The sequence below is a fragment of the Pleuronectes platessa genome, chromosome 10, assembly GCF_947347685.1.
Source record: "Pleuronectes platessa chromosome 10, fPlePla1.1, whole genome shotgun sequence".
Lineage (NCBI taxonomy): Eukaryota > Metazoa > Chordata > Actinopteri > Pleuronectiformes > Pleuronectidae > Pleuronectes > Pleuronectes platessa.
In genome coordinates, this window is record NC_070635.1 from 2042521 (window position 1) to 2069118 (window position 26598).

Below are 26598 nucleotides of genomic sequence, written 5' to 3' on the forward strand. Positions count from 1 at the left end.
CACCCACCCACCAACCAAACACATGATCACCACCTTACATCTATGTCCACATTATTATGTTCTTGTTTAAAGAGCCAGGATTAGCCGTTAATAAACAAACTGTTATTCCAAAAAAAAAGTATCGCTAATAAATAATAGATTTTTTTTACACATATAAAAACAAGTCCCCTCTGGAGGTTTACTCTGTACAGTGATCATCACTTCTCCCTCACACACACTCACAACATGGTTTTGTTCTCAGCAGTGTTTTGCCATAAAAAGAGCCTCGACTCATTCATTCATCCATCTCCACTACACAAACACAAACACACACACTCACACCGACAGACTCACTTACACACACACACGTATATCTGCTCAGATCATCACGACAGGCTGTAAACCTGCTGAGCTCACGCCGGCTGCCCTCGAGCGAACGAGGCAGCGGGAATATTTAAAAAATAAAGAGAGAGGGTTTCCTCCTCCTCCTCTCTGGGCGGGTCGCTGTGAAGCCCCGCCCCTTATCAGCAGCATAGAGGGCAGCGCCACAATAACGCACGCGAGCAAACAAAAAGCACAAACCGGTGACTGCCGGATCCTCGTCAGGGGCCAAACATCCAGCTTCTTCTTCTTCTTCTTGTTGGGCGACACCCCGCGGACATGTCCACACGTCTGTGTCGGGGGTCTCCTCTGATTGGACGCAGCAGGTCGCACAGTGTTCCTCGTTTACATCCAGGCTTTAAAAACATCCCACGCCTATAAAAAAGTTACAGAACCTTGTACGCAGATAGAAACCGGTCGAATGATTGTGTCTCATCCGGCTCAGAAACAACCAAAGAAAGTAAAAAAAACAAAAGCTGGGAAAGTCAGATGAAGGATCCAGTTCCCCACCATCACCGCCCCCCCGCCCCCCCACCTCAGTCAAGCTTCTCCAGCACCGAGGGCACGTACACCAGGCTGAGCTCGCTGCCGAAGTCGCAGACGATGGCGGCGTTGTCGAGCACCAGCAGCTGCCGGACGCCCTGGCCGTCGCTGCTCTGGCCCAAGTAGACCGTCTGCAGCAGGTCCCCGAAGCTCAGGTCCCAGAAGGAGACGCAGCCCTGGCCCCCGGTGACCAGGAGCGACTCGGAGATCACGCCCAGACTGGCGCCGCAGCCCACTTCCTGTTGAGGGCAGAGAGACGTTAGGTCCGCTCACCAAGAAAAGACAATTCACAGAAGAATATACGATTATTAGAAATGGATTATCCCTCTGACAAACACCGACCTGCTGTATCGAGTAGAGTTTGATCCCGGTGCTGCGGTCCCAGATGCAGATGAGGTCATCGAGTCCTGAGCTGATGACACACGTGGTGGTGCAGACCAGAGAGGTGACATCACCACGATGACCGTAAACATGGCTGACCCGGCTGCCTGTCAGGACGTCCCACAGGCAGATGGCGCCGTCCTGCCCCCCGCTCGCCAGAACCATCGTCTGAGAGAGAGGAAGACGCTCAGGGATACTTTCTGATATTTACTAATTTAAATCATATTTCTGGTTGTTTTTATGTTTTAGATTTGTGTCAAAATAGAAGAGAGTCTGAAGTTTTATTCTGAGCAACGTGAACTGTATAATATCAAGTCTTATAATGTTAATTAATTTTTGATCCGTTTAGCACTTTTCATGCAAACAATTAAAACACAAAAAAGACACACAAAAAATCATAAAGACAAAGAAAAGACTTTAAAAATAAAATCTTTCAATAGAGGAGTCGACTAAATAAAGGGGAAAAAAGTAAAGATAATAAATAATGAATAAACGATTAAATAAAATATTATTAAAATATAAAACAGAGATGTACAAATAGATCATTTAATGAAATAAATAAAATTCAGTTTAAAGCCCAGATAAAAAGGAAGGTCTTGAGTTTGCATTTAAAATATTGATATATCCAAATCAACAATATTATCACCAATGCAAAGCCTCCACACGTTTTTTTTGTGTGTGTTCTGTGTGGTTTCTGTGTGTGTGTGTGTGTGTGTGTGTACAGTAACACTGACCTGGTCTATGTAGATGGCTGTGATCCCTCCTGAGTGACCCTGCAGCGTGAAGAGGCAGCACGAGTCCTCCAGACGATAAACCTGACAAATCATCACACACACAATTAGGAGGCTTGATAACAACCGAGATCCGTAAAGTCTCTTCAAAGCCTTATGGTATACTAACTCTATACATCAGTAAGATCACAGCGGTAAAGTTAAAGGTTTGTGCTTTGATCCGGTTGTTAAAAACAGCTCTGTTACCCGGACTGTGTGGTCCTGGCTGCCGGTGACGACCCTCCCGGCGGCCGCCCGCAGCACCGTGATGGGCTTGTGGTGAGCGCACTGTATGGAGCGTGTGAGCTGGACGCTGATGGCGTCGTCGCTGCTGTAACAGGGAGACGGAGGCATGCTGCCTCGTCCAGGTCCACCTGCAGGAGGGCAACACGTGTGGAACTTAAATAAATCATCAGGCAATCTGACAGAGCTTACAGAGATGCATAAATATAAAAACAATACCAGGCAGTAAAGCATCACTACACATCAGGAAGTGAGGGTGTGGGGTCTCACCTCTGTACTGCAGCAGACCCAGAGGTTTGTTCATCTCAACCGTGAAGAAGTCCAGAGACCCGTTGAGTCGAGCCGCCACAATTCTGAGGAGGAAGAAACACGGAGTCTCAGAATCAATGAATCAATGTAAAGAGAGGATCAGCTTGTGTCCAGGTTTCTGCCTGAAGTCGTGTCTGACATATGTTTTTATGTATGAAGATAAATTCCACGTGGAGATTTAATGTGAAACATCATAAAACTCAAAGCCTCTGGGCAGAGGAGGTGGAATAACACCTGAAACAAATAAAGAACAGATGTTCCACTGGAGTATTTGTGCCCATCCCACAGAAGTACACTTCAGCCCTTGTGTTTTACTGTGTGTGTGTGTGTGTGTGTGTGTGTCTCTGTGTGTGTGTGTTACCTGTTGTTGAGGAAGGCGAGAGCTGTGATCCCCGATACACCGTCTTCATTATTGCAGCGTAACGAACCCTCCACAGCGTCCCACAGCTGCAACCAAGTTAAAATTTAGTTTGCATTCATCATAGTTATTGTTTTATTGTGAGTGGAAGAAGAAGAAGAAGAAGAAGAAGAAGAAGAAGAAGAAGAAGAAGAAGAAGAAGAAGAAGAAGAAGGTGGTATAATATGACTCACCTCCAGTTTCCCGCTGCTCCTCCCAGCAGCGATCAGATTCCCTCTCAGCTCCAGAGCCCAGACGGAACTTTCCCAGTCGGCCGTGGCCTGTGTTCCAGCAGTGGAGACTCTTTCCTGGGTAAAGACGCCGGCTGCCTCCCCGAGGCTCGGTCTCCTCTGGAGCTGAGCTGCCGAGGGCGGCGAGGAGGAGGTTGAGGAAGGAGAGGGGTGACCGGAGGGCGAAGGGGGCTCGTGCTCCATGTAGGCGCGCTCCACCAGGCCGCCAAAGTCAAAGCCTGCCCTGGGGGGCATGGCGAGGTGGGAGGGCGGCAGGCAGGTGAAGTTGGTGTCGATGAGCGGGGTGAGATCCGGCTGGTCGTTGAACAGTGTCGGCCGGGCGGGGGCGGAGCGGCGTCTCAGCGGGAACGCCTCGTCCTCCGAGAGGCCGTCACCGGGGTGGCAGCGGTCGCAGCCGTCGGAGCCTAAACCCTCCAGCTCGGCCGCTCCGCTCAGACTGTCCCAGCCGTCCCGCTGCTCCCAGCAGCCACTGCTGCTGCTCCGTCTCAGCCTGAAACAGGGACAGAGTTCTCAGTTAGTGTTACTCAGAACTTGTTGAAGGGACTTCATATCCCAACCAGTCAGAGAAAGACTCAGGAACCCAGAGGAAGAGCTGGGAAGAGGGACGGCTAGAATAACCCGGATCAGAGGACGACCATGTCTGACTGGAGGATATTATTCACACTGTGTGTTGGCCCACAGGTCACAATATCTACTGACATACTTCATCACTGTCTTAAAATGTTTTTATCATGACGCCCTCACCCGTGGTTTGGGATGACGGTCAGACAGTCTCCGGTCTGGGCGTCCCAGACACGGATCTGTCCGGCCAGGCAGCAGCTCGCCAGCAGCATCCCGTCACTGGCCAGACACTCGATATCCTGCAGGACAGAAAGTGGTAGGTTGTAGTTATTTTGTTTATTACCCTGTGACAGGAGCCTTAAACTTAATTAAGTAACTTTACATGTGCAGGTGACACCTTATTTTCGTCTAATAGTTCATTTTGAAATCCCCCTGCTAGCTTTGGTTGAAACCCCTCCGTTGGAAATGCTCTGAAACTTTTTCAAAGCCTCCTCTCGACTAACTGGTGATAAACTGGGTACAAACCATTCCCCCCTCTCTAATCTACATGTCTGTGATTTACTCACCATGCTGTGGCCCCTCAACAGAAGAGGTGAGATCTCGCTGACGGGGGGCGAGTAGCCGTAATCGTCACAGGGCAGATCCCCTCGGCGCCGGCGTCCGTGGGTGACTCCGTTTTGACCGTAGTTGCGTGGGCAGAGGACGCGGTAGAGACAGAAGAGCAGCAGAACCAGCAGGACGCCCGCCGCCAGGCCCAGGAACGCCACCCTGGATCAGACGAAGAAGAAGAAGAAGAATCCCATTATACACATTGTGTTTCCTGGCTGGTGCAAAGAACAGCCTCAAACTTGTGCCACAGATTTTCAGTCCATCACCACAACTGGAAAAACTGACTGTTACACATTTAGATGTAATAATAATAAAAGTTAAATATCAGGATCCGCTCAGTCGTCACGATCTCCACGTTCAGCTGTGAAACACTGTTTATTACACAGGATGAATTCACACTCTCTTCACAACTCACTGAGACTCTTCACACCAGCTCGTCAATGTAAAACTCATTCATATCAAACTGCCATTAACGTGATGCTACTTCATACTTGTGAATATCTGCACCTCTAACACTATGAGTCTATTAACTGTGTGTGTTTAAGGTGAAATTAATAATTATTTGTATGAGCACTGGTCGTCAGAAGGCAAGGAACTAAACAAAAACCTGGACGGACACACACATACACACACACACACACACACACAGGACTGTACCATTTGTGAAGGAATGTGTCAAAACAGTGTTCATGAAACCTGTCAGGCGAGTGACACCTGTGAGTCTGTTTGAAATCCCAGTCCATAAACACCCAGTTCTCTCTGGGACGAGACCAGAGGCTGAAACCTGTGAACATTCGTCAGGTTGTGTCTCTGTTAAACCCTAATTGTTTTGTTGTTGTTGTTGTTGTTTCCGAGTGTATTTAACATGATTTCCTTGGGAGATAACGTCTCTGTCAGAACTCGATTATGAACACGTGCCACTTACAGTTAAGACCTTTGCCACACTGGCCTTCTCTCAGCTTCAGGGTCATCTAAACAAGTCATAAACTCAGGTGCTTGAAGGTCACGACCCTGACTCGACTGCAGCTGATAACCATCTTATCAACTGGCCAAAGATAAAACACACGACCCAACCTTCCACTTGGCAATCGGGGTGACAACCTGACGCCGGCTTACACAACGCAGCACTGGAAGCTCAATCGAGATGAACAAAGTGTGACCACGCCCTCAACTTCTCCTGAGAGAGAATTTATGGCCCAGAATCGACCCCTTAATATAAGAAAGATTAACGACTGACTCAACTTCTTAAGCTTCTTTTGTCACTTTGCAAACATGTCTCCTCTGCTCCAGGTTTCGATGGAGGGTGTTGTAACAGCTTGTGATGCTCTTTTGTGTGTTTTTACTCATAATTCATCACATAAACCACTTTCATCTCCGCTGTTACACCACAGATCACTGGGATCCTGAACGCAAACCAGTCAACCAGGCTGGTCCAGTCTGCAAGAGTCAATAATACGAGAGGCAGCGATAACAGACGTCCTCCCTTCCTTCACCTCCTCTCTCTTTGTCTCTATTTCTGTTTCACATAAGATAACAATCACTCCAGTGAAACTTGACACACTGCACTGTGTGCACCCTTCAGTCTTTTATTCTTTTCATCTAGAAGAAAGAGAAAACTTTTCCTGTGCACAGTAGAAAATAGTTTCCTCAGAGGTTCCTTGTTCCTGGGAAAAGTTCCTGCAGTGGAAAATCCTTTTGTTTAAATTCTCCCGAGTAGAATTTCAACACAAGAGCATAAAACAGAGATTTCTTAGAATAGGAAGAATCAGTATTGATCTTCAATCTGTGCTGGTTATAAATATGACAGCTGCACGTGACCTTGGCCTTAAATCACCTTGGACTCTTACTTTACTGCTCCAGCTGAGGGACGACGGCAGGAAGCTTTCAATGTGCGATCAGTTTTATTACACCCTGATAGAAAAGCCCCAGAAAGACACCTTTATGTTCTGTGGCCTGTTTTCACACTGGACTGTGTGTACGAGTGTATGAAGGTTTTTTTATTGATTTTCAAGATTTCTAAATCTGGCCCCATTTAAACCAATTAGTCATCGAGATACATTTTAATTTCATTGTTTGATCAGTATTTTAAAATCCCTGGTTTCATTGTGATTGAAGTTTTAAATGTTTTGATGAGTTAAAGGAGCTTATTGCTTTTTAACGACTCTTTTAGAAACCTCACAACACTGTGACTTCTGTTGAGCTAATCAAACGGTCTTCTGGTTGTGTTGAATATGTGTTGTACCACTATGACTGACCGTCCTTCCCACGTAACAACACAATGCACACAAGCTCTTAAGTGGGTCAGAGGAAACGGTGATATTAGAAACCTTTCCAGTTTGTATATTCAAGTGGAAGGGGTGTGTGTGTGTGTATTTGTGTGAGTGTGTGTGTGTGTGTGTGTGTGCTGACTTGTAGAGGGTGAGGTCAGTCTGTAGATCAGCAGAGACTCTGGGGATGGGTGGGGGCGGATGTCTCGTGTCCTGAGGGTGACGTGTCTCAATGGCCTCCTGGGGACTCAGGTGCACGGTGACAGGTATGACGGGCAGGATGCTGATGTACCTGAACGTGGACAAAGTGGGAGCTTTAATAAACTTATGTCCGTTAACATGTTATCACTGTTGTTTGACACTTAACTGGGACTAACTGACACTCAACATGTCTCCTGAACCTCTCACCTCTTGGCTAAAGTGATGTTGTAGTAGCTGAAGAGCGACGGCCAGTGCCTGAAGGACAGTCTCCTCCATCCCTCCTCGTCCTCCGACCCCCAGGTGATCTGAGGCACCGCGGGCGGGGCCCCTCCCTCGGACCCCGCCCTGGCTGAGCCGTAGTGGCCCTGCGATTGGTTGTCGGGCACGGGAGTTGGATCTGGTGCGGGGTGGATGCTGAGGGGGCTGGTGGGATCTCCACCACGGAAGACGGGGGCCACCCCAAGGTGCGGAGGCAGGCCAGCTCCTCCGGCATCTCCCAGGGGGCTTTGCTCCGACACCTGTGCAGCCAGGTAGGTGCGGATCCCGGCCGGGTCGGTGTAGACGAGGATGCCGATCCAGATCACCGTGCCAACCTGGAAATGAAGCACATTAATGTTAATAATCTGTGAATTTCATTAGTAAGCCTTGAAAATGAGTTCCGTAGGTTTAGAGTGATCATCCTCAAACAAACAGGAATGAAAACCTAATAAAAAAGCTTGTATAGTCATCTGATCTGAGCCGGTCCTCTTACCATGATGATACGCTGAGCCAGGCGAGTGCGGGCCAGGAAATAGACCACACGCAGCCTCTTGGGAAGCCTCAGGGTCCTCAAGGTAGGGGTCTGCAGGGTGATGGTGTGGGGGGAGGGTCGCGGTGGAGGGGGGACCTCACGTGGACGCAGTGGGCCTGGTTTGGGAGGAGGGAGCCCGGCTTCGGCTGGCAGGCGGCGGTTCAGGTCGGCCAGCTGAGGAGATCAAGGTCGGTTTAGATGTTTGTCCTCACAGACGGGTTTTAACTCTTATCTAGTCAAGTCAAGAGGGTTTTTTACTTTCCAGTGTTTTACTTCTTTGTATATAGAAAACACACATTTATATTTATATTTTCAGCCTAAGTTAAAAATAATCAAGTCGTATTATTTATTATTTATTTATCACATATTTTACGTAAACCCCATATTTCCCACAGGATTTAACAGGGACCTATATTGTATTTTTTTACATATTTAAATATATAGGTTTATGGTACTAATTCTTATTTATCTGGGCACTGAGCTAAGTCCAGTGAAAGGTTTCAGTGTGTGAATGTGTGTGTGTGTGTGTGTGTGTGTGTGTGTGTGTGTGTGTCAGGATAAAGAACCATGAGCTCTACACAGTAAGAGGTTTTAAATGAGACGTGCACATGCGTGTAAACAGTAATCTGAAAACTATGTGGTGAAACTATGTGGACCTGTCACCGCCTCCTGAACTCCACTAAGTCCTACATACATCAGAAAGTGACGTGTCGTGTGTGTGTGTGTTGGCTCGAGTTTCACGTCATCTTTGTTTTTAAATATCAGATTTTACCGTTGATTGTCAAACTGGTTTGTCCAGCAGACCAGCTGTAATACCAGTATAAATGTACTGACGATACACAACACAGGATATTTTTGTGGTGACAAAACAAGAGAATCGACACAATGCTTGGTGTTACAGATTACTCTGATTTATATCTGTGACTTGAATATTATCATCTGACTACATAAGACTTATCCACTCTTAGGTTGTGTGTGTGTGTGTGTGTGTGTGTGTGTGTGTGTTGTCACCTCCATGCGCCGGATGTCTATTGACAGCACTGTGGTGAAGAAGAACATCTGCAGGAAGAAGTCCGACACCAGCCCCACAACAGCAAACAAACAGAACTCCTGGAAAGAGAAAACACACAGACACCGGAGGAGTCAGTCTCTACACACGTTATTTATCCCTGAGACAAACAAGTGGCTTGACGACTAATTAGCTTCACAAAGAAGTGACACTTTCTTTGTTGAATAAGCAACAGAGCAGATCAGATAGATGATCTTCTAACAGGATGTGATTTATTTTGATTCCTCAATGAAAGGGATTAAACACGTTTCTCTCACCTGGATAGCTGGAACTAGAGTGAAGTATCCAATGAGGATGATGCACAGTTCAGTGGCCATGTTCTTCATGATAGACCAGCTCTCATTACTAAGGCCTGCAGAAAGAAGTTTAACATTTAAATGTTTGATTTAAACGTGCATTTTCCAAAAGTGAATGGGTTCTTTCTTGGCCTGTCAGTTTAGCAGCTGTTGCATAATCCTACTAACAGACAAACAGCAATAAAAACATAACCTTGGCGGAGATCATTTTTTGGCAGCGAGTGAAATGGACACGTGTTCTGATGGACCTGAAGCAAACAGGCTGAGCACAAACTGTTCTCACCCTGAGCGATGCGGAGTTTGACCTCAAGGTCGACCGGCGTGGACACGACAGACTTCGTGAGGACCAAGACGTTCTCCAGGCCGATGACCACCACCAGGTACGGAAAGATCTCCCTGCAGAGAGACAACAGCCAAACAGCTCAAACATCAAAACTTCAAATGGACAAAAGCAATGTGACTCCAGAATGTCTGCTTGAATGATTAATCTAGATTATTTTACTTATTATTAACATAATTAATGCTTTTTGAACCTTTGTCATGACTTTTCCCAGTAACATCAGATAATCTGACAATGAACCCAATGATCCCTTATCATCAACATAACAAGCAAAGAGTAAAAGGAATGTAGCAGAGGTTGGTTAAAATCTTTTTTCTTTAGGTTTTAAAAGTTCGGGCTGGATTAAAAAATCCAATTAATCGCAATTTGAAAGATCCAATATTGATTCTTAAATTCCAGAAAATGATTTTGTGCCTTTTTGTCTCAGTGAAAGTTAACATCTCCACAACGGTATTCAATTCTGAGGAGAACATAAGCACTTAGCTGATGAAACAGAATCATTAACAATCAAGGCGAAATGAATTGAATCTGGATTTGGTGAATTTAAAATCCACTAACGACGTCACTGCTGATATCCACTAACTTCAGATGAAAACTGTGAGTCACCCTCACTCCCATGATGCTTCTTAATGTCAACTGAGATCATCGTCATGGTCATTTACAGTAAGGTCACGTGACTCATTTCTTCCACTGGTCATCGTGACAGTGATGGTTTAGAACAAAAGCCTCATCTCCCCGTCAGAGCAGCAGCCAGATGCAAAGCAAAGAATTATTTCTCAGTATCTAACGACTCGATGTTTGGAATGTCCGAGCTGATAAAGTGAAGAGAGATTAGTTATAGAGGAGTGATAAGCTCAGGCCACAGAAGTAAGTGTCGAACTGGGTCACAGGGGAGTGAGCAGCTCGGCACATTACATCAGACGCACTCTGTCGCACACGGCTCATAACAAACACACACTAACATCTGAGCAGCCGTGTGTGTGGATTAAACCATGAGTCGGCAGAATGTGAAGTTTGTGTGTATCCGTTGACCTTGATGTCTTTTTAGTTTTTTTTGCAAACACACGTAGGACAAGCCCGGCCCACGGCCGACCTGCGTAGCCCTCGACCAGTGGTTGGACAGCCCTGCGCCGTTATCACGCCACGCTGTCTACTTTCTAATAATCCTCAAATGATTGGACGAGCATTAAATGTCAGTATCACTTTATCCCCGCCCCCCCGTGTAGCCCCATCCGATTCCACGCCCCTTAATTCTTGTCTCCTTTGCCAAGTCGTTGTAAACATTAAGGGAAATCCCTTTGAATCAATGCAGAGTAAATGGGAAGTCCATAAACTGGTGTGTTTGTGTGCGTGTGCGTGTGTGTGTGTGTGTGTGTGTGTGTGTAACTGTTAGTGTATGTAGGTGGACCTGTCCTTGTCTCTCTGTGAAACAGATAAGAGATAATGACGAAACAATAACGGCCTGTTGGGACAGTAAATATTAACAGAACACTTTTCATTGTGTCAAATAGGTTAGCTGCAGAAATCTCTCCAACTGAGACAAAGAAACTGAATTTAACCATTTATCTTCGATTTCCCACAAAATGTTATAATAATAAGATAAATTGGTCTTGATAAATTTGCACTTCTCATAATAACATCAGAGATCTCCACTACAGGCATCAGTGCAGATCTCGCAGCAAGGGACAAATATTTCACTTTTTTCATCTGTAGATTATATTAATCTTATAGGAAACGCTGCAGAGAGAGTAAGAAAAATTTCATTGTATAGCTGTTAAATAATCCAGTTAACAAACAGACGAACAAAACAGAAAAATAACCTCCCAGGCAGAGGTAAAAATTAAATACTGATACTATGATGTAAATCCATAAGCACCTCCCAAATCAATTATTTATGTGCTGATGTATTTTCTGGTTCATGCTCTTACACAGGGATGACCACACTTTATAGGCTTGTGAGCTACTCTTGAAATGAACAACTCAAGCTCAACATGATCTACCGAGCAAATAATGTTGGTATCCACCCCCCCCCCCCCCCCCCCCCCCCCCTTCCTTGGAACTACAGTGAGGCATACTGATAGTTTGCACAGTGGAGATTCTTACCCTCCATTAAGCGTGGGTGTGAGTCCAAACAGCGTGCACAGGCCCACTGACATTAGCAGAGAGCTGAGCACGGTGACCACAGCAGCCAGAGCCAGGCCCCACTTCGACTTCACCATGTCAATCTTACCTGCAGGGACCAAAGAGAAGTGTTGAGAGCAGGAAGCTATAAGTTTACATACTACAGAGACATGAGGTCTATTCAACTTTTCAACTAGAAGAAAACAGTTTCAAGGAATCTTTCGGTACTTTTGCAAATACCAGTTCGAGGAACAAAATGTCTTTAACAATGTGCCAAACGTGAATTAACTAATCAGCTGGAGGGTGAATAATAATGTGTGTATTTGTGTGTGCTTGTTGCCTGAACTAATGTTTGTGCTGGCACGAATCTTGGGTGTTAGCTGCGTGCATTCCTGTACAATGTTCCTGTGTGAGGATTATCCCTGCACCAGACAGGAACAGCCTTGGCACACGAACACACGTGGACATTAAAAGGTGCAATCGGCATAAGCCCTGGATCTTTGGCACCTTCCGTAGATTAAGAGATGTGGGTTGTGTGATCGAGGCACGAAGGTAAGTCCGGATAGAAGTCAAGGAGGAACAAGATACACAAGCCAGAGAGAGAGAGAGAGAGAGGAGGTGGACTAACGTGTGGAGAAGTAGATGTAGGCAAACAGGATGATGTATGTGGTGACGAGGGGGATGAGCTCCGCGATGCCGATCTCCTCCTTGAAGTGGACGTGAACCATGTGGTCGTCTGTCAGGCTGCAGTTGGCCGACGGGTGGAGCTGCTTCAGACGTGACCGCAGGCTGCCCAGGAACCTGCACACACACAGAGCCCAAGATCAGCATCAACAAACTCCACAGCAGCAAGACAGAGGCGGCCCACTAATTCTCTATTTGTAAACATGACTGGAAGAAATTACTGTGGCAGGATGGAGTGGATTACCAGTCCGTGTCTCAGGCCAGTGGCTTGTTTATACGAGAGGTTCAAACCAAATTACCTAAAATTTCTGCCTGTCAAAAATAAATAAACAGCTTTTGCTCAACTGGCAGAAAGTGAAGTCAAACAAACCAGCACTTTCATAAAAACATCTAAAAGTCAGCGTGAAGAGGCTAAAAAGGCTGAATGTCTTAAAATCTACGGTGTCTTTAGATTCAAGATTCAAGATTTTTATTATCAAATGCACAACAATAACATTAAGCAGTCGCTGGCAGTGAGATGCTTGAGTCACAGGCTCTCTTCTAGCAATGCTCAAGTAATTACAACCTAAAAAATCAAATAGAAATAGTATAAAATAGAATAAAATAGAATATCCAAATTTAAAATAGAAAATAAAGTATATATATATAGATATATATATATATATATAAACAGCTGAAGAGAAAATAAAACAACAATAGTGCAATTTGTGCAATGGTGCAATATGCAAATATGTCATGGTGCTAGTTTGGTGGAGTTATTGCACCACCAATTATAGTTAGCACACATCACAGCCCTAATGAACACAGCATGAAACATCTAGAGAACAAACCATTTAGAGTTTTTTTAAAAGAGCCTGATTCATTTATCCTCATGTGACACAGACAAACTCTGGGAACGACCCGAAAAGAAACGTAATTACAACCGAACCCATTTGTCACAACAGAGTTAACTGTAAACAAAAAGTGAAAGTAAAGAAATTAAAGCTAATGCTGACATTTTCCTTCTTTCTCTCAAAATTCAATTGAAACTTGACTTTTATTTCAAACATTAAACATTATTATTTATGGCCCACGTTACTCACCTTGCATCGTAGCTGGACAGCACCACGGTGATGGTGTACGTCACCACCCGCTTCCTGTTGTAGTGACTGACCCCCGTGTACTTTCCAGGGACGCCGAACAGCAGATCTGTAGCAAACACACACAATTAACAATTCTCAAGACTCACACATTGCGGCACATCAGTGTAAAAAGAGCAATAATGAGTTTGTGTAATTTGTTGCAGCTTGATTGAATTGAAGGGGATTGTCTGGCCTTATTTGATATTTGAGAAAGCTCTGAGATCTCAGTGCTGATATCACGTTGAGCTGCTGTTATCAGATGTTAGACAACGTGTAAAGCAGCTTGTGTAAGAATAATAAATTAACTGCAATGAATACGATCACAAGTGAACTGCCCCTTTTTAATCTCATAATTCATACTGGGTAGGTGGGTACCCTGGTGCAGTTCGGGTTCTCCCTGCCTCGCCGGGGCTACTGGGATATTCCTCTCCAGCTTTCCCATGCCAGTGTGACTGACCCTACATCAGCTCAGTGTGAACAAGAGTATCAGTGCGACTGCATCTGGCAGCCAAGCCGTCCCTGACTCCGGCTCCACAATAATCTCGCCTCCTCTAAATCACTTGAGCCGGAGTCTGAGGCAGAGTGCTGGTCTGGCTCTGGGGTGATTTGGTTCACTGTGTCAGTGGGTAAAGTTTTAAGAGAATTCAATAAATTCCCAAGGAATAAAAAGGGTTTGTTCCCAGTCAGTATAAAACCCTCTTAGTTTGCTGATACAGCTAATCTCACAACTCACCACAATTACTCCTGTTGAATGATAAACTGCTTCCAACCAGGCAGTGAAGACAATAAAAGACCAAACAAACCATATCCACCATTATCTTACAGGAGACATTATCACTGACAATTCAGAAGACTGCATTTGTCCCTTTCTGCCTCTTCTAGAAGATAAAATACTTTCACGCTGGATTGGTTTGGAAATCTTATGGCACAAGACAGGAAGCAAAATAAATTAAGGAATGGTGCCACACCATGAAAATGACTTAGTTCAGTAATTCTGGTAAATTAAAGTAAAAGTTGGAGGTTGTGGTCTTAAAACCTTGAGAAACAGTTTGATATCAACGGATTCTTTGTCCCGATAAAATCTTCCCACGGATGACATTTCTCAGCCGTGAGTCAGGAGTTCAAATAGATTCATCATTCTGATATGAGAATATATTTTCCATAATTTACACGTTAAGAGCAAGTTGTGGCTCAAAGCTGGAGTCTGTCGGCAGCACACAGGAGCATCTGACAAGCCCTGAATTCACATGAACTTGAGCCTTTAGGCGCGTTTGAGGAAATGAAAGAAACGCTTCATTTTGTCCAATCCCACAGAGGAGGCCTGTCTCCCTGCCTCCATGTCTGTCTGCCTGTCTGCCTCCCTGGTCCTCCCCCCCTACCTACCTCTCAGCGTGGCCGAGGTGTGCAGGCCTTTGGGCTCATGTTTCTGGATGGTCTTGAGGAGGTCGGGGTCCGAGTCGAACAGCTCCCGCTGGTTCTGCCAGTAGTTTCCGGGGGAGACGAGCAGGCAGCCGTGTTCTGGAAGAACCGACTGCATCCGTCTTAACCCGGGAAACAGGTCGGTCACCTGGAGACACAACGCCTCCAGACTGCGAACCCCAGAGCTGAAGGAGGACAGACAGGGAGAAGACAGAGGAGAAGACAGAGGAGAAGACAGAGGAGAAGACAGGGAGAAGACAGAGGAGAGACAGGGGAGAAGACAGAGGAGAAGACAGAGGAGAGACAGGGAGAAGACAGAGGAGAAGACAGAGGAGAGACAGGCAGAAGACAGGGAGAAGACAGAGGAGAGACAGGGGAGAAGACAGAGGAGAAGACAGAGGAGAGACAGGGAGAAGACAGAGGAGAGACAGGGAGAAGAGAGAGGAGAAGACAGAGGAGAAGACAGAGGAGAAGACAGAGGAGAGACAGGGAGAAGACAGAGGAGAGACCGGGAGAAGACAGAGGAGAAGACAGAGGAAAGACAGGAGAAGGCAGAGGAGAAGACAGAGGAGAAGACAGAGGAGAAGACAGAGGAGAGACAGGGAGAAGACAGAGGAGAAGACAGAGGAGAGACAGAGGAGAGACAGAGGAGAGACAGAGGAGAGACAAGGAGAAGACAGGGAGAAGACAGAGGAGAAGACAGAGGGGATGCAGGGAGAAGACAGAGGAGAGACAGAGGAGAGACAGAGGAGAGACAAGGAGAAGACAGGGAGAAGACAGGGAGAAGACAGGGGAGAAGACAGAGGAGAGACAGGGAGAAGACAGAGGAGAGAAAGGGAGAAGACAGAGGAGAGACAGGGAGAAGATAGAGGAGAGACAGGGAGAAGACAGAGGAGAGACAGGGAGAAGACAGAGGAGAGACAGGGAGAAGATAGAGGAGAGACAGGGAGAAGACAGTGGAGAGGCAGGGAGAAGACAGAGGAGAAGACAGAGGAGAGACAGAGGAGAGACAGAGGAGAGACAAGGAGAAGACAGGGAGAAGACAGAGGAGAAGACAGAGGAGAAGACAGAGGAGAGACAGGGAGAAGACAGAGGAGAGAAAGGGAGAAGACAGAGGAGAGACAGGGAGAAGATAGAGGAGAGACAGGGAGAAGACAGAGGAGAGACAGGGAGAAGACAGAGGAGAGACAGGGAGAAGATAGAGGAGAGACAGGGAGAAGACAGAGGAGAGACAGGGAGAAGACAGAGGAGAAGACAGAGGAGAAGACAGAGGAGAAGACAGAGGAGAGACAGGGAGAAGACAGAGGAGAAGACAGAGGAGAGACAGAGGAGAGACAGAGGAGAGACAAGGAGAAGACAGAGGAGAAGACAGAGGAGAAGACAGAGGAGAAGACAGAGGAGAGACAGGGAGAAGACAGAGGAGAGACAGGGAGAAGACAGAGGAGAGACAGGGAGAAGACAGAGGAGAAGACAGGGGAGAAGACAGAGGAGAGACATGGAGAAGACAGAGGAGAGACAGGGAGAAGACAGAGGAATGACATGGAGAAGACAGAGGAGAGACATGGAGAAGACAGAGGAGAGACAGGGAGAAGACAGAGGAGAGACATGGAGAAGACAGAGGAGAGACAGGGAGAAGACAGAGGAGAGACAGGGGAGAAGACAGAGGAGAAGACAGAGGAGAGACAGGGAGAAGACAGGGGAGAGACAGGGAGAAGACAGGGGAGAGACAGGGGAGAGACAGGGAGAAGACAGGGGAGAGACAGGGAGAAGACAGAGGAGAGACAGGGAGAAGGCAGAGGAGAGGAAGGAGGGGGTTAGCTTCTCAAGTTATTATCTGAGCAGGACACAACATTAATCTATTAATAAATCAATCAGTACGGCTGATTAAATGTTAATTAGATAATGGCAGTACATCTTGTAGAGTTGTGTTAGAACTGAACGACCTTCATTAGGTTCTTTACTCTCTCAGTTTTCCAGTGAAACAACAGAGTGTCACAATCAGCTCTCCTATCACTGGTAACGTGCAGCTGTCAAACAGGGCAACACGGCACGTGCACAACAAAGTCCAGCAGCTCATCGTTCAGATCAATGCTCACTAAAAGTCCAGTTCTGTTATTCGGTCGTGGATGTTTTTGTGTTTTTAATCTGCCTCCTGTTGGGGACAGACACCGAAAGTTATAGTATTTAAGAGAGGAGCGATGGAATCTTAGTGTTGAGTCTGTCTTTACTATGACTACAGGTAATTAATCAATATTAAAATTGATTGTTTTGATGAATGTTTCAGTAATAATTTCGAGGAAGTCACCTTAAGGTTAGAGAAATTCAAATACGCATGTTTACTCACTATTGTTTGGAATTTTTATGAAAAACAAATCAGTATATCATTAATGTAAATCTCGTCATGTCTGATGATGCATCATTTTAAATATCAGATTTTTGGGTTATATTTTAATTTCAAATACTTAAGGTACATTTCCGTGTGGTGATAGTTTTCACCTCTGTATTTCATGGATGAAACATCAGTTTTACACATTATACTCAATTTATATCCGAAAAAATAAGACTTAAGATTCTGATTGGTTCCACTTTGCATTTGCAGATGTACTGTGAATATTTTTATTGAATTTAGCTAATAAAACTTATTAATTTAAAATTGAGTAGGGATGATTTTAATGCAGGGACTTGGAATATTTTCCCTTGTCATATTGCTGGGCTCAGTACTTCCTCCACTGGTGATCTCCCAGTGTGTTTACCTGTCAGTGTGGACGTGGTTCCGGATCTCCTCCAGCAGGGTGAAGACTCGACCCAGGGGCGACCGGAACATGTCCACCGGCACCAGGCTGCTGTCCCACGGCGACACCGCTGCCTTCACCAGCACCTGCTGGATGTAGGCGACCGGCGGACCCCGGTACTGCAGCACACAGACACACAAGCACATTGAATCTACTGAAGCAGCCACGTTCACAGGTAAAGTGTCAGTTTACTGATTGGACACCAGGACTAATGGCAGTGAAAGTGTTCTGTGACACTTCCTGTGCCGCTGCCTCAGAGGCAGTAACTTAACACTACTGCTGACAATGAAATGAGTCGCTCCTTTGTGTTTGCCATCTGCTGTCATTGTGTGTAAGCCTCCATCTTTGTGTTGAGACTTAGTGGGACTGAGAACTGGTTTGCTTTTCTGTAAATGCATTAGTTCGGATACAGGTTTGGGATCAGTTAATGCAGTAATACATTTAAAGGAGATGATGGTTTGACAGTGAACATACTGAGATGTATAGATATCTGTGTGTGTGTGTGTGTGTGTTTTCTGTTCTCGTACCCAGTCAGGTCGTTCCCCGAGGTCTCCCTGAGGATCATGGGAAGGGACGCTGTAGTCTCGCACCCCTGTGGTGAACTCCACAGGACCCGTCCCAGGCAGGGGAAGCCTCAATAACGGATAGCTAAGAGAGAGGGGGGGGGGGGTCACAGTGTAAATAGAACACAAGAATGAGAATGACTTAACGTTAATACAACAATTTACATCAGTGCAGTAGTTTTCCAGCCTAAACAAGTTCAGGTAAAGACTCGTACTCCTCACAGGCTTTTCTCCTCAGGCTGTCGAGCAGCCAAAACCTCAACTCATCATGAAATACAGAACTAAATATAAGTATTAAGAAATCTGAAGCTGTAAACTTAAGTTGTTTTTAAAAACAGAGTGCTTCAGTTAGAGGGGATGGGCTTCCGTGTGTGTGTGTGTGTGTGTGTGTGTGTGTGTGTGTGTGTGTCCTTGTGTGTGTGTGTGTGTGTCTAATTTCAGAGCTACCTGGAAAAACCCACTCCCCTTTTTCCTGTAATAGGTTGGATCTGTACAAAACAAGTCAATTTCTGTTTCCCAAGAAACTACTTAGTTCGTCACCCTTTAAGTGTGTATGCGTGTGTGTGTCTGTGTTTGTGTGTGTGTGTGTGTTGGTAGCAAGTTAATTTTTTTAGTTGTTGTTTCTTTCTCTGCGTACTCTAACCTTGCATGTCAGACTGACAGGAAGGAACAGAGCACCTGAAGAAAAGCCGGCTGCGGGGCTGTCGTCCGGACAAGTCACAGCCGGAGCGCACTCAACCAGCTCACTGTCTAAATCTACAGCTGAGTTCACACTGACCTGAGCCCTGCGTGAAAAACACACTCACAAAGCCTCCTCATTCATTTGAAAGGAGTCGGTGAGGTGGTCCAGAGGCAGTGACCACGCAGACTGTGCCACACGGCCGCTGACTTGGAACTGGCTCAGAGTTTGAAGCAAGCCATTCTTAAGAAACAGCTTTTACTTGGACTTTAACTGCAAGCCAACACTGTGGTGTCGTCGAGTAAGACTCACTTTGAAACCAGAGGATTACATCACAAACACACACACACACACTTACAGGTTTACGCAACTGTCCTTATTGCATTGACTTCCATTAATTGTCGAAAGCCTGATCAAATCCTTTAACAGGACCTCGGGAATGATCCGACCTAAACTGGTGCCACATTGACCCATTCAATTAGACCAGCAACAAGGTTGTCGGCTGTGTCACACACGCACAACACAGACGCGTCCACAACAACAACAAACACAGAGTTCGGCTCCTATCACCACAAACCATCACATCTTCGTAAGTGAGATATTTGTTGTCCGTTTTTTTTTTCCGTCTTCACAGAAACCATCTTTGAAAGACTGTGTGTGTACTTTGACGTCCGTGTCCCATCTGCTAACATGGAGGAGGCGGGGTTTATGACTCATAGTGCAGCCAATCACCAAGGAGCGATCAACACTGTCATGTCTTCAATCTTTTCGTACAGCTGTGATGTGAATTCCTAATACATTTAAGAATAATGACATTATTATGCAGAACTTCCCATTAACAGGCTCCATTTGGGGCGGCTCTGTAAATTGTAGCTACAGACAATAGCCTGGCTTTCACTCTGACACTGTTAACTGCATGAGTCCCAGCAAGCACATCGGTGACACAATCCTCCACCACAAATAAACTCTCAAATGTTGTAAACGCTGTTTCCCACTTTTCTAATGTGCACACACAGAAGCTTCAAGCTGAGGACCAGCGGTGGAGTAATTCACTTAAAGAAAATAGATTTGTTCCAAAAACATTTTTGAAGATTGAGATCAAATCCAATTTTTCTGTGTGTCTTGAAAACATTTACAAAATCACAGAGTAGCTGATTAACTTCTTGCCGAGTCACGTAGACGACGTGTTGTCATTTTGTGCTCGCGTGAATTTCACTTATCTTCCTTTGTGAAAACTTGCTTGTCAGTTAACTCCCAGGAAATTCTCTCTCTCCCTCTGTTTTCTCCCCCTTCCCCCCCACCACCACCACCACCACCCCCTGCCTCTCCCTCTCTCCAAGGTCACTGTACCTCCACAAAGGCCTCTTTTGTGTGGAGCCAGCCCCCCTCCTGACAAGCAGATGGAGAGACAGGCCTCCCGTTCTCACAGGGCCATTTTCTCACAGCCCCTTCGCTCTAGTCCGGCCTTAAACATCCCCGTGGTCCAGCTCTTTTCTTTCACTTCGCCCCGGGTGGCGGCCAGTGGTCCGTTTGTTCGGGCCCCCCCTGCTGTAAGGTGCTGGGAGGACGGCACGCAGCAGGTGCATGTTTGTGCGTTTTCAGATCGCTGCGATTGTTTTAACAATGTCTTCACTGATGAAACCAGGCCAACTCTCTGACCTGCGTTCTTTCTCTTGACCGATGGTTAAGTAAGAGTAGATGCATGTGTGTGTGTGTGTTTGTTAAGTGAGGGCTTGTGGCGTTGTGGCGGCGGGGGGGGCAGTTACTATGTGTGCGCAGATGGTCAGTTCAAACAAGTGTCTACACAAGTTTTTAGTAGAGCTGTAGTTCAGGACGATGTGCTAGTTCGACTTTTGTGGACTAATCCCGATAATAAGGATTTCTGATTTAATTCAATCTATTAAATAAAAATATGAGGGATATCAAATAACCTCTTTTGTAAAGTGAAGTTTTTCTTACATCACGACAATCCAAGTCCTGAAGAATGACCACTGAGTTGAACCAGCATCTTTGTGACAAATCAGTCCGAAATCCAAAACCCCCAATCTGTACTATGTGGACATTTGATTGTGTGTAAAGGTATAATAATTTTTTCCACCCCCTGTAGAGCTGTATTTAAGACAGGTGACCTACCAGCAGGTGAGGATGCTGGCCGAGGTGAAGAGGATGATGGGAACTGGGTAGGAGGCACACAGCAGCCCGTGGCGGTAGAAGGCCGCCGAGATCTTCTGCCTCAGCCGCTCGCGCAGCGTCATCCTGGTGGGCGGGGTCAACTCCCGGCCATTGGAACGCACCGGGCGGCGGAGGACAGAGCGCCGCGGGGCATCCAGGGACCTGCAGGGGCGAGGAAATCATTTTAACAGATCTGTTCACAGAACGTCACTTAAAAGAGGGAATCGAGGCCGTTGGCATAATTCACAGAGATTGAATGGAAACTTCATGTTAACTAAATTGTTAGTATATTCAAATTTCTGTAACATTTATCATTACATAAAGACAAATACATAAATAAAGAAGTATTAATAGATGACCAACAGAATTTAGAGGTGAACATAAAATGAAACTGCTGGTTTGACAAGACAAGGAATTTACAGACGTCACCTCACGAATATAATGATGGACAATTTCACGGCTGTGAACCAACTAATAAAGACAATAGCCAACACATGAGGCAACGTGGGGGTTGGTGGAGATGATGGGGGGGGGTTGTGGGACACATGCTCAACGGGACCAGACACTATGAGACGTGTCTCTTTGGAAAATCTGCTAATAGCTGATTGGGTATCAGTACTGATCTATAAAATAACCCAGAAGGTTCTCAAATTGATTGATTGTTGATTCAGATTATTTATTATTCTACAAATAAATAACAAGTTAGTAAGTTAAGCACATGCATTTATTTCTATAACATGAGCGTTTTACAAAGTAGGAAATATTTAAGTCAAGCCTGATGCCTGAGACATAAAAGAATGAACCAAGTAGGGAGACAAGCAGCTTATAAATTCCTCACTGGTCTCGGATCAGTGTTTAGTATCAACAGATACCCAAAGCCTAGGGACTGAAAAGTCAGATCTGTGCATCTGTGGATCGACTACACCTTGTGACATTAATGACGTGTGTTTCCAGGGTAGCAGGAAAATGCCCTTCTGCACCTCTGAGCCAGAGACGTACACAGTCCAATGTTCACACTGACATTCCAATCAATATGTGTATGCTGATGTGGAGCTTGTACCCAATGAAGAACATTTAGAAAACATTTAGTGCTGTCGAGACCAACAAATGAAGAAGTTTGTGCTGTCCTGCTTTTCATTAGTGTCGTCTACATAAATCTAAGATATAAATAAGGTAGCCTCATTTATTTATAAGTATAATGTGTATCATTGTTGAATCTCAACAGGGCTCATGTTGTATGGTTCAACACTACTACACATTCACACTTGCACACACAGGTTGGTTCTTCTAGGGCTGCTCTGTCCTGACACCTAATTGGTTACATACGCTGCACATGTTGCCGACTACAGGCCCGGTGTGTTTTATCCTTCAGGCGAGCTCGCAGGGGTCACATGGTCGCCAGCGCTCGAACACGGGACTCATTCAGCAGCCAGAGGTGTGGACACGTGCAAAAACACACAAGTCCGACTGGGCAGCTACACATGTGTGTACAAGTGTTGTTGATCACACCTGAAGGGGGGGAATGGCCACCAGGTTCCATGAGAGAAGTGTATTGGCTCAGAACAGCAGGTAAACTCCACCTCCACTCAGACTGGAGCATCGTTTCCTCATTAAAGATGCAGGAGGTGCCGGAAACTGGATATTTATACTAGATACTATGTCTGAAATCCATATTAAGGCAGTAACTAAATATGAATCCTGACATGCAGTGCACCTGGGTGCATGTCCCTATCATCTGGGGGCCCATGTTGGGATCTCTCCTCCTGATCCAGAGCCATTGGATCTGAGAAACCTGATGGTGGATGTTGCAGTGAGACCCCTGCAGCCAACCTCCACAGGGGCAGACTGTTGCTGTCCAGCCATGTTGTTCTTCCTCAAATGCCACGTCTGCATACCGCAGCCTTTTCCTCTCATTCGATTGATAGACTTCTACCAAGTAGACAATGTGTTGGACCAGAGTATCAGGTCTGGTCTTAGGGTGGTAGTGACGATATGTGATGGGACTGTGAGCCACTTGTCCACTGGTCCAGCTGACCACTCCAGGCCAATATATGGTTAAATGGTAAATGGTTTTGTATTTATATAGCGCTTTTCTAGTCTTGATGACCACTCAAAGCGCTTTACAGTACAGTTTTTACATTCACCCATTCACACACACATTCATACAGTGCATCTGACATGAGTCTATAACCTTTAGATTTTCAGTTTAATGTCATTAACGATAAAGAAAAGCCTCAAATATTCACGTTTTGGGCATTTTGTTAGAAAAATGACTTAATAGTTGTTTTTTTGTTCTCTTCATTTAAGAAATAATCAGTGTCATAATTTTGAGATATTTCTCTGGTTTTGAATAATATTACAAAAACAAATCTCAATTATTTAAAACAAAAAATTTAAATAACTATTTTGTTAGTTTAATGCTTGAAATGAATGCATTCCGTTCTTTTAATCATCTGTAAATGATAACACACAATGTTCACACCACCACCGAAACCTATAAATTCATTTATTTTTTATTTTAATTTCTCGAAACGCCCCATCGTGACTCTGTGGTCGACTGGGTCCTGAACACTGATTCAATGTGGACACAAGAGGAAGAGATGTGCGAGTTCTTTGCCTTGTGGGTGGCAAAACTCCCTTCAAGCTCCCAACTCAATCTGCTGTTTGACTTCTCTGCTCAATCTCAGCTCTTATCTCACTGTTTACTCAGCAGACCGGTTCAACACAGCCCATCAGTGTTTGCTGTTACACACACCGCTCCATAACACTGGTTAATTCTCCGCCACGGCAAAGCCACGGCAGCTGGACAGTGTCTCACTCTGCTGAACCGGACCGACTCTCCTGACTCAGCGTTTCACATGTCCACGAGCAGCACCGTGTTATTAGTTACCGGTGCCAGAACACAACGCTCGGCACCACCAGCCGCTCCCACACCGTACAAATCACTGCAGCCTCGCTCTGTTCTGAGACCGTACCTGTTGATGGGGCACCAGGTTATCTCTCTGGCTCGCAGGCGTTTATATCCAGGTGTTGTGAGCTTAAGCAGAGCCCTGTGGTTTGCATAGTGATTCCTTCGGGTCTCAGGCAGAGTGTGTGGCTGCTCGGTTTGTCCCCCCGGGAGCCACGGAAACATTCCCTGGGAGGAATTTGCCTCGGGAGCCTCTTGATCTGCTGTTATAAATACTCTATACAGTAAACACAGCAACGTCCTGGCAGGCTTACACAATGGGTTCTGCAAAGGTCCAAAGACGGCTTTGAAGTAAAGCCCCTCTGCTCTGTGATTCTTGCGGAAAGCCGAGTCTCCAGGTTCTGCTCCCGCTCGATATTTTTCCAGGGACAACTTTCAATGAATGCGTCCATCTCTCAGCTGTCTGCCCTGCTCACTGCATGCTGTGGGTTACGCAGCAGCCAGGCTTGATTTGGCAAAGGCTCAGCTGCATCTCCGTCAGTGAACTAATCCGGGATTTAGCCGATCGGAAACTCAGCGAGCAGGGCTCAGGGCCTATGGCCACCCCCCCACGGCTTCCCCTCTCCTGTGGCCACAGCCTTCAGGCGGGCTATCACGAACATTACAGCACGCAGAGACATTCACATGTTAAAAAACTAATAAGTTTGAAAGGGCTTTAAAACAAGAAATCCACAACCAGGGCTGAACATCCACAGCAGCCACAGGCAACGTGCTGGTTCACTGTTGTTTCAAGCTGGTGAGTTTGTGTTCTCTTCAGTGACTTTGGCAGATGACCAGAGATAGTTTGAAAATCCTATTCTGTCTGAACGGATGGTGTTGGCTGGGTTAAACCATCCACTACGGCTGAGCAAATGAAAATAATGTTTTTCTACTTAAACTCAAATAAATGTCTCTAACAAAAACATGGAAACGTGTGAAAAAAATGCCTCGGTTCAAGAGCCCTATGCATTTGCATCTGCACTAGGCAACGAACAGTCTAACAAAGAGCAGTCTATATGCCCCCGGCACGAGGAGCCAGCACAAAAACACAGCTACGGACATGACAGACACAGCGTTTCACATTGCAGGAGCTAATTCAGTTAGAAGGGTCATTGAGGGGCTCTGCAGCTTCATTGGGTGTCTTGCAGATTAAGGTAGATTAATAAAAAGCCACATTCCAATGAAGCTTCTCTAAAACTGAGACCATTGAGAGTCACGCAGACACTTACAACACTCAAATGAGAGGTTATGAAACAGCAGCTTACCTCTTTTCAACACTCCCTAGAATGCCCAGCTTGAAGGCATCTCCAGGGTTAAAAGAATCCAGAGGCATAATAAGCAACTTTCCGTATCAAGCAACACATTTACAGCACCAGCTCTGCTATGCAGGATTTTTTCCGGTAAAGCAAAAAACTTTACAGCACATTCACAAACATTCCAGGGAGCTTTTTAGGCAAACATCTAATCTCCGCAGCACGTCTGCTCCGACACTGTTGCATAATGTGGAAGCATGCTCCTCTGATCAGTGGGGCCCATTAGTCCTGTTGTAAATACACAGGAAAGCTGGATGTGGATGAGCAGATTATTGCAACGCAGCCTTTTACAACCACCGAGGGAAATGTCCTGTCAATCAGTAACCACACTGCAATAAGAGGCAACGTGTATTAGACCCTATGTATACACGCAGATTATCGTACACTTTGTTTTAAACTGTATACGACCAGAAAAGGTGTCTTTCTCCATCTAGAACATTGGTGAAATTGGCATCACAAGACAGTGAGTACACACAGGACTGGCGGAGACACTGATGCAACCCTGTGGCAACATCAGGCACCAACCAGGGGCCAGGTCAAGGGGCCAAATCAATAATATTCAGTTTTGGCTGAATGAATTTGCCATCAGCAGAGAGTCTCTTCTTTCAAGCCCCAGAACATTTCTCCAGCATCTCAACAAAACATGAGCAAGGGGGCAAAACCCACTGAGCTGCATCAGAACCATCACCTGGTTCCTCACACGTTCATTCTTCTTAAATCTACTTCAGATAACTCACAGATAAGTGAGAGTGTTTCTCGTGTGAAGTGAAGCTTCCTTTTCAGGAACTGTCACACATCAACCCTGCAGGCTAACTGACAGCTAGCTAACGTTAGCTACAAGTCTCCTGCAGGGTTGTAGCACACAAAACTCACTTATATATCCATATGTATTATATAATATGTAAGTAGGAACAACACACTCATTCATAAGAAGCATTAAAACCCATGTCAACACTTCAGATCAGGAGGATTTCATGTGGTTGTTGTGAGCTAACTTTCCCTGAGCGACTCTTGCATCATCTGTCCTCCACAACCACAGCTTTTAAAACCCAAGAGACAACATGTACGAACATTACATGTAAATAACGAAATTAATAAAACACACGCAGAAGTCTGAAGTTTCTCCAAATGTTCTCCGTTCATCTTGACAACTTGTGATGGCACCAGGCTACAGGCTAAACAGATGCTAGTTGCGTTAGCGTGAGCTCCCAGTGGAAATGTGTGTTGTTAACAAACTGACACACACAACTCGGAGTAAATAAAGAACGAACTGAACGTGACACGAGGGGCCGGTGTTGACAAACATGTGGACAAACAAGCCGGACACGCAGAAAGTGTGAGAAGAAGCTAAAGCTAACAACGCTAAAGTTAGCTAGCTACGCGCAGAGGCGGCAATAGCA

At 45.7% G+C, this 26598-nt stretch overlaps 1 protein-coding gene across 1 annotated transcript; it reads right to left on the reverse strand.

The window, feature by feature from the left end:
• scap (SREBF chaperone) lies at positions 1 to 25702 on the reverse strand. Its single transcript, XM_053432203.1, has 23 exons — positions 25151 to 25702; positions 20900 to 21100; positions 18052 to 18172; positions 17486 to 17643; positions 14697 to 14917; positions 13275 to 13380; positions 12137 to 12309; positions 11491 to 11617; positions 9331 to 9443; positions 9009 to 9103; positions 8694 to 8792; positions 7644 to 7856; positions 7100 to 7485; positions 6834 to 6983; positions 4382 to 4583; positions 3999 to 4114; positions 3198 to 3744; positions 2968 to 3053; positions 2568 to 2650; positions 2262 to 2428; positions 2019 to 2099; positions 1246 to 1452; positions 1 to 1142 (listed from the first exon to the last, which is right to left on the reverse strand). The coding sequence occupies exons 1-23, from the start codon at positions 25216 to 25218 to the stop codon at positions 897 to 899; spliced, it is 3966 nt and encodes a 1321-aa protein (XP_053288178.1). The 5' UTR covers positions 25219 to 25702; the 3' UTR covers positions 1 to 896.
• Positions 25703 to 26598: the final 896 nt, after the last annotated feature.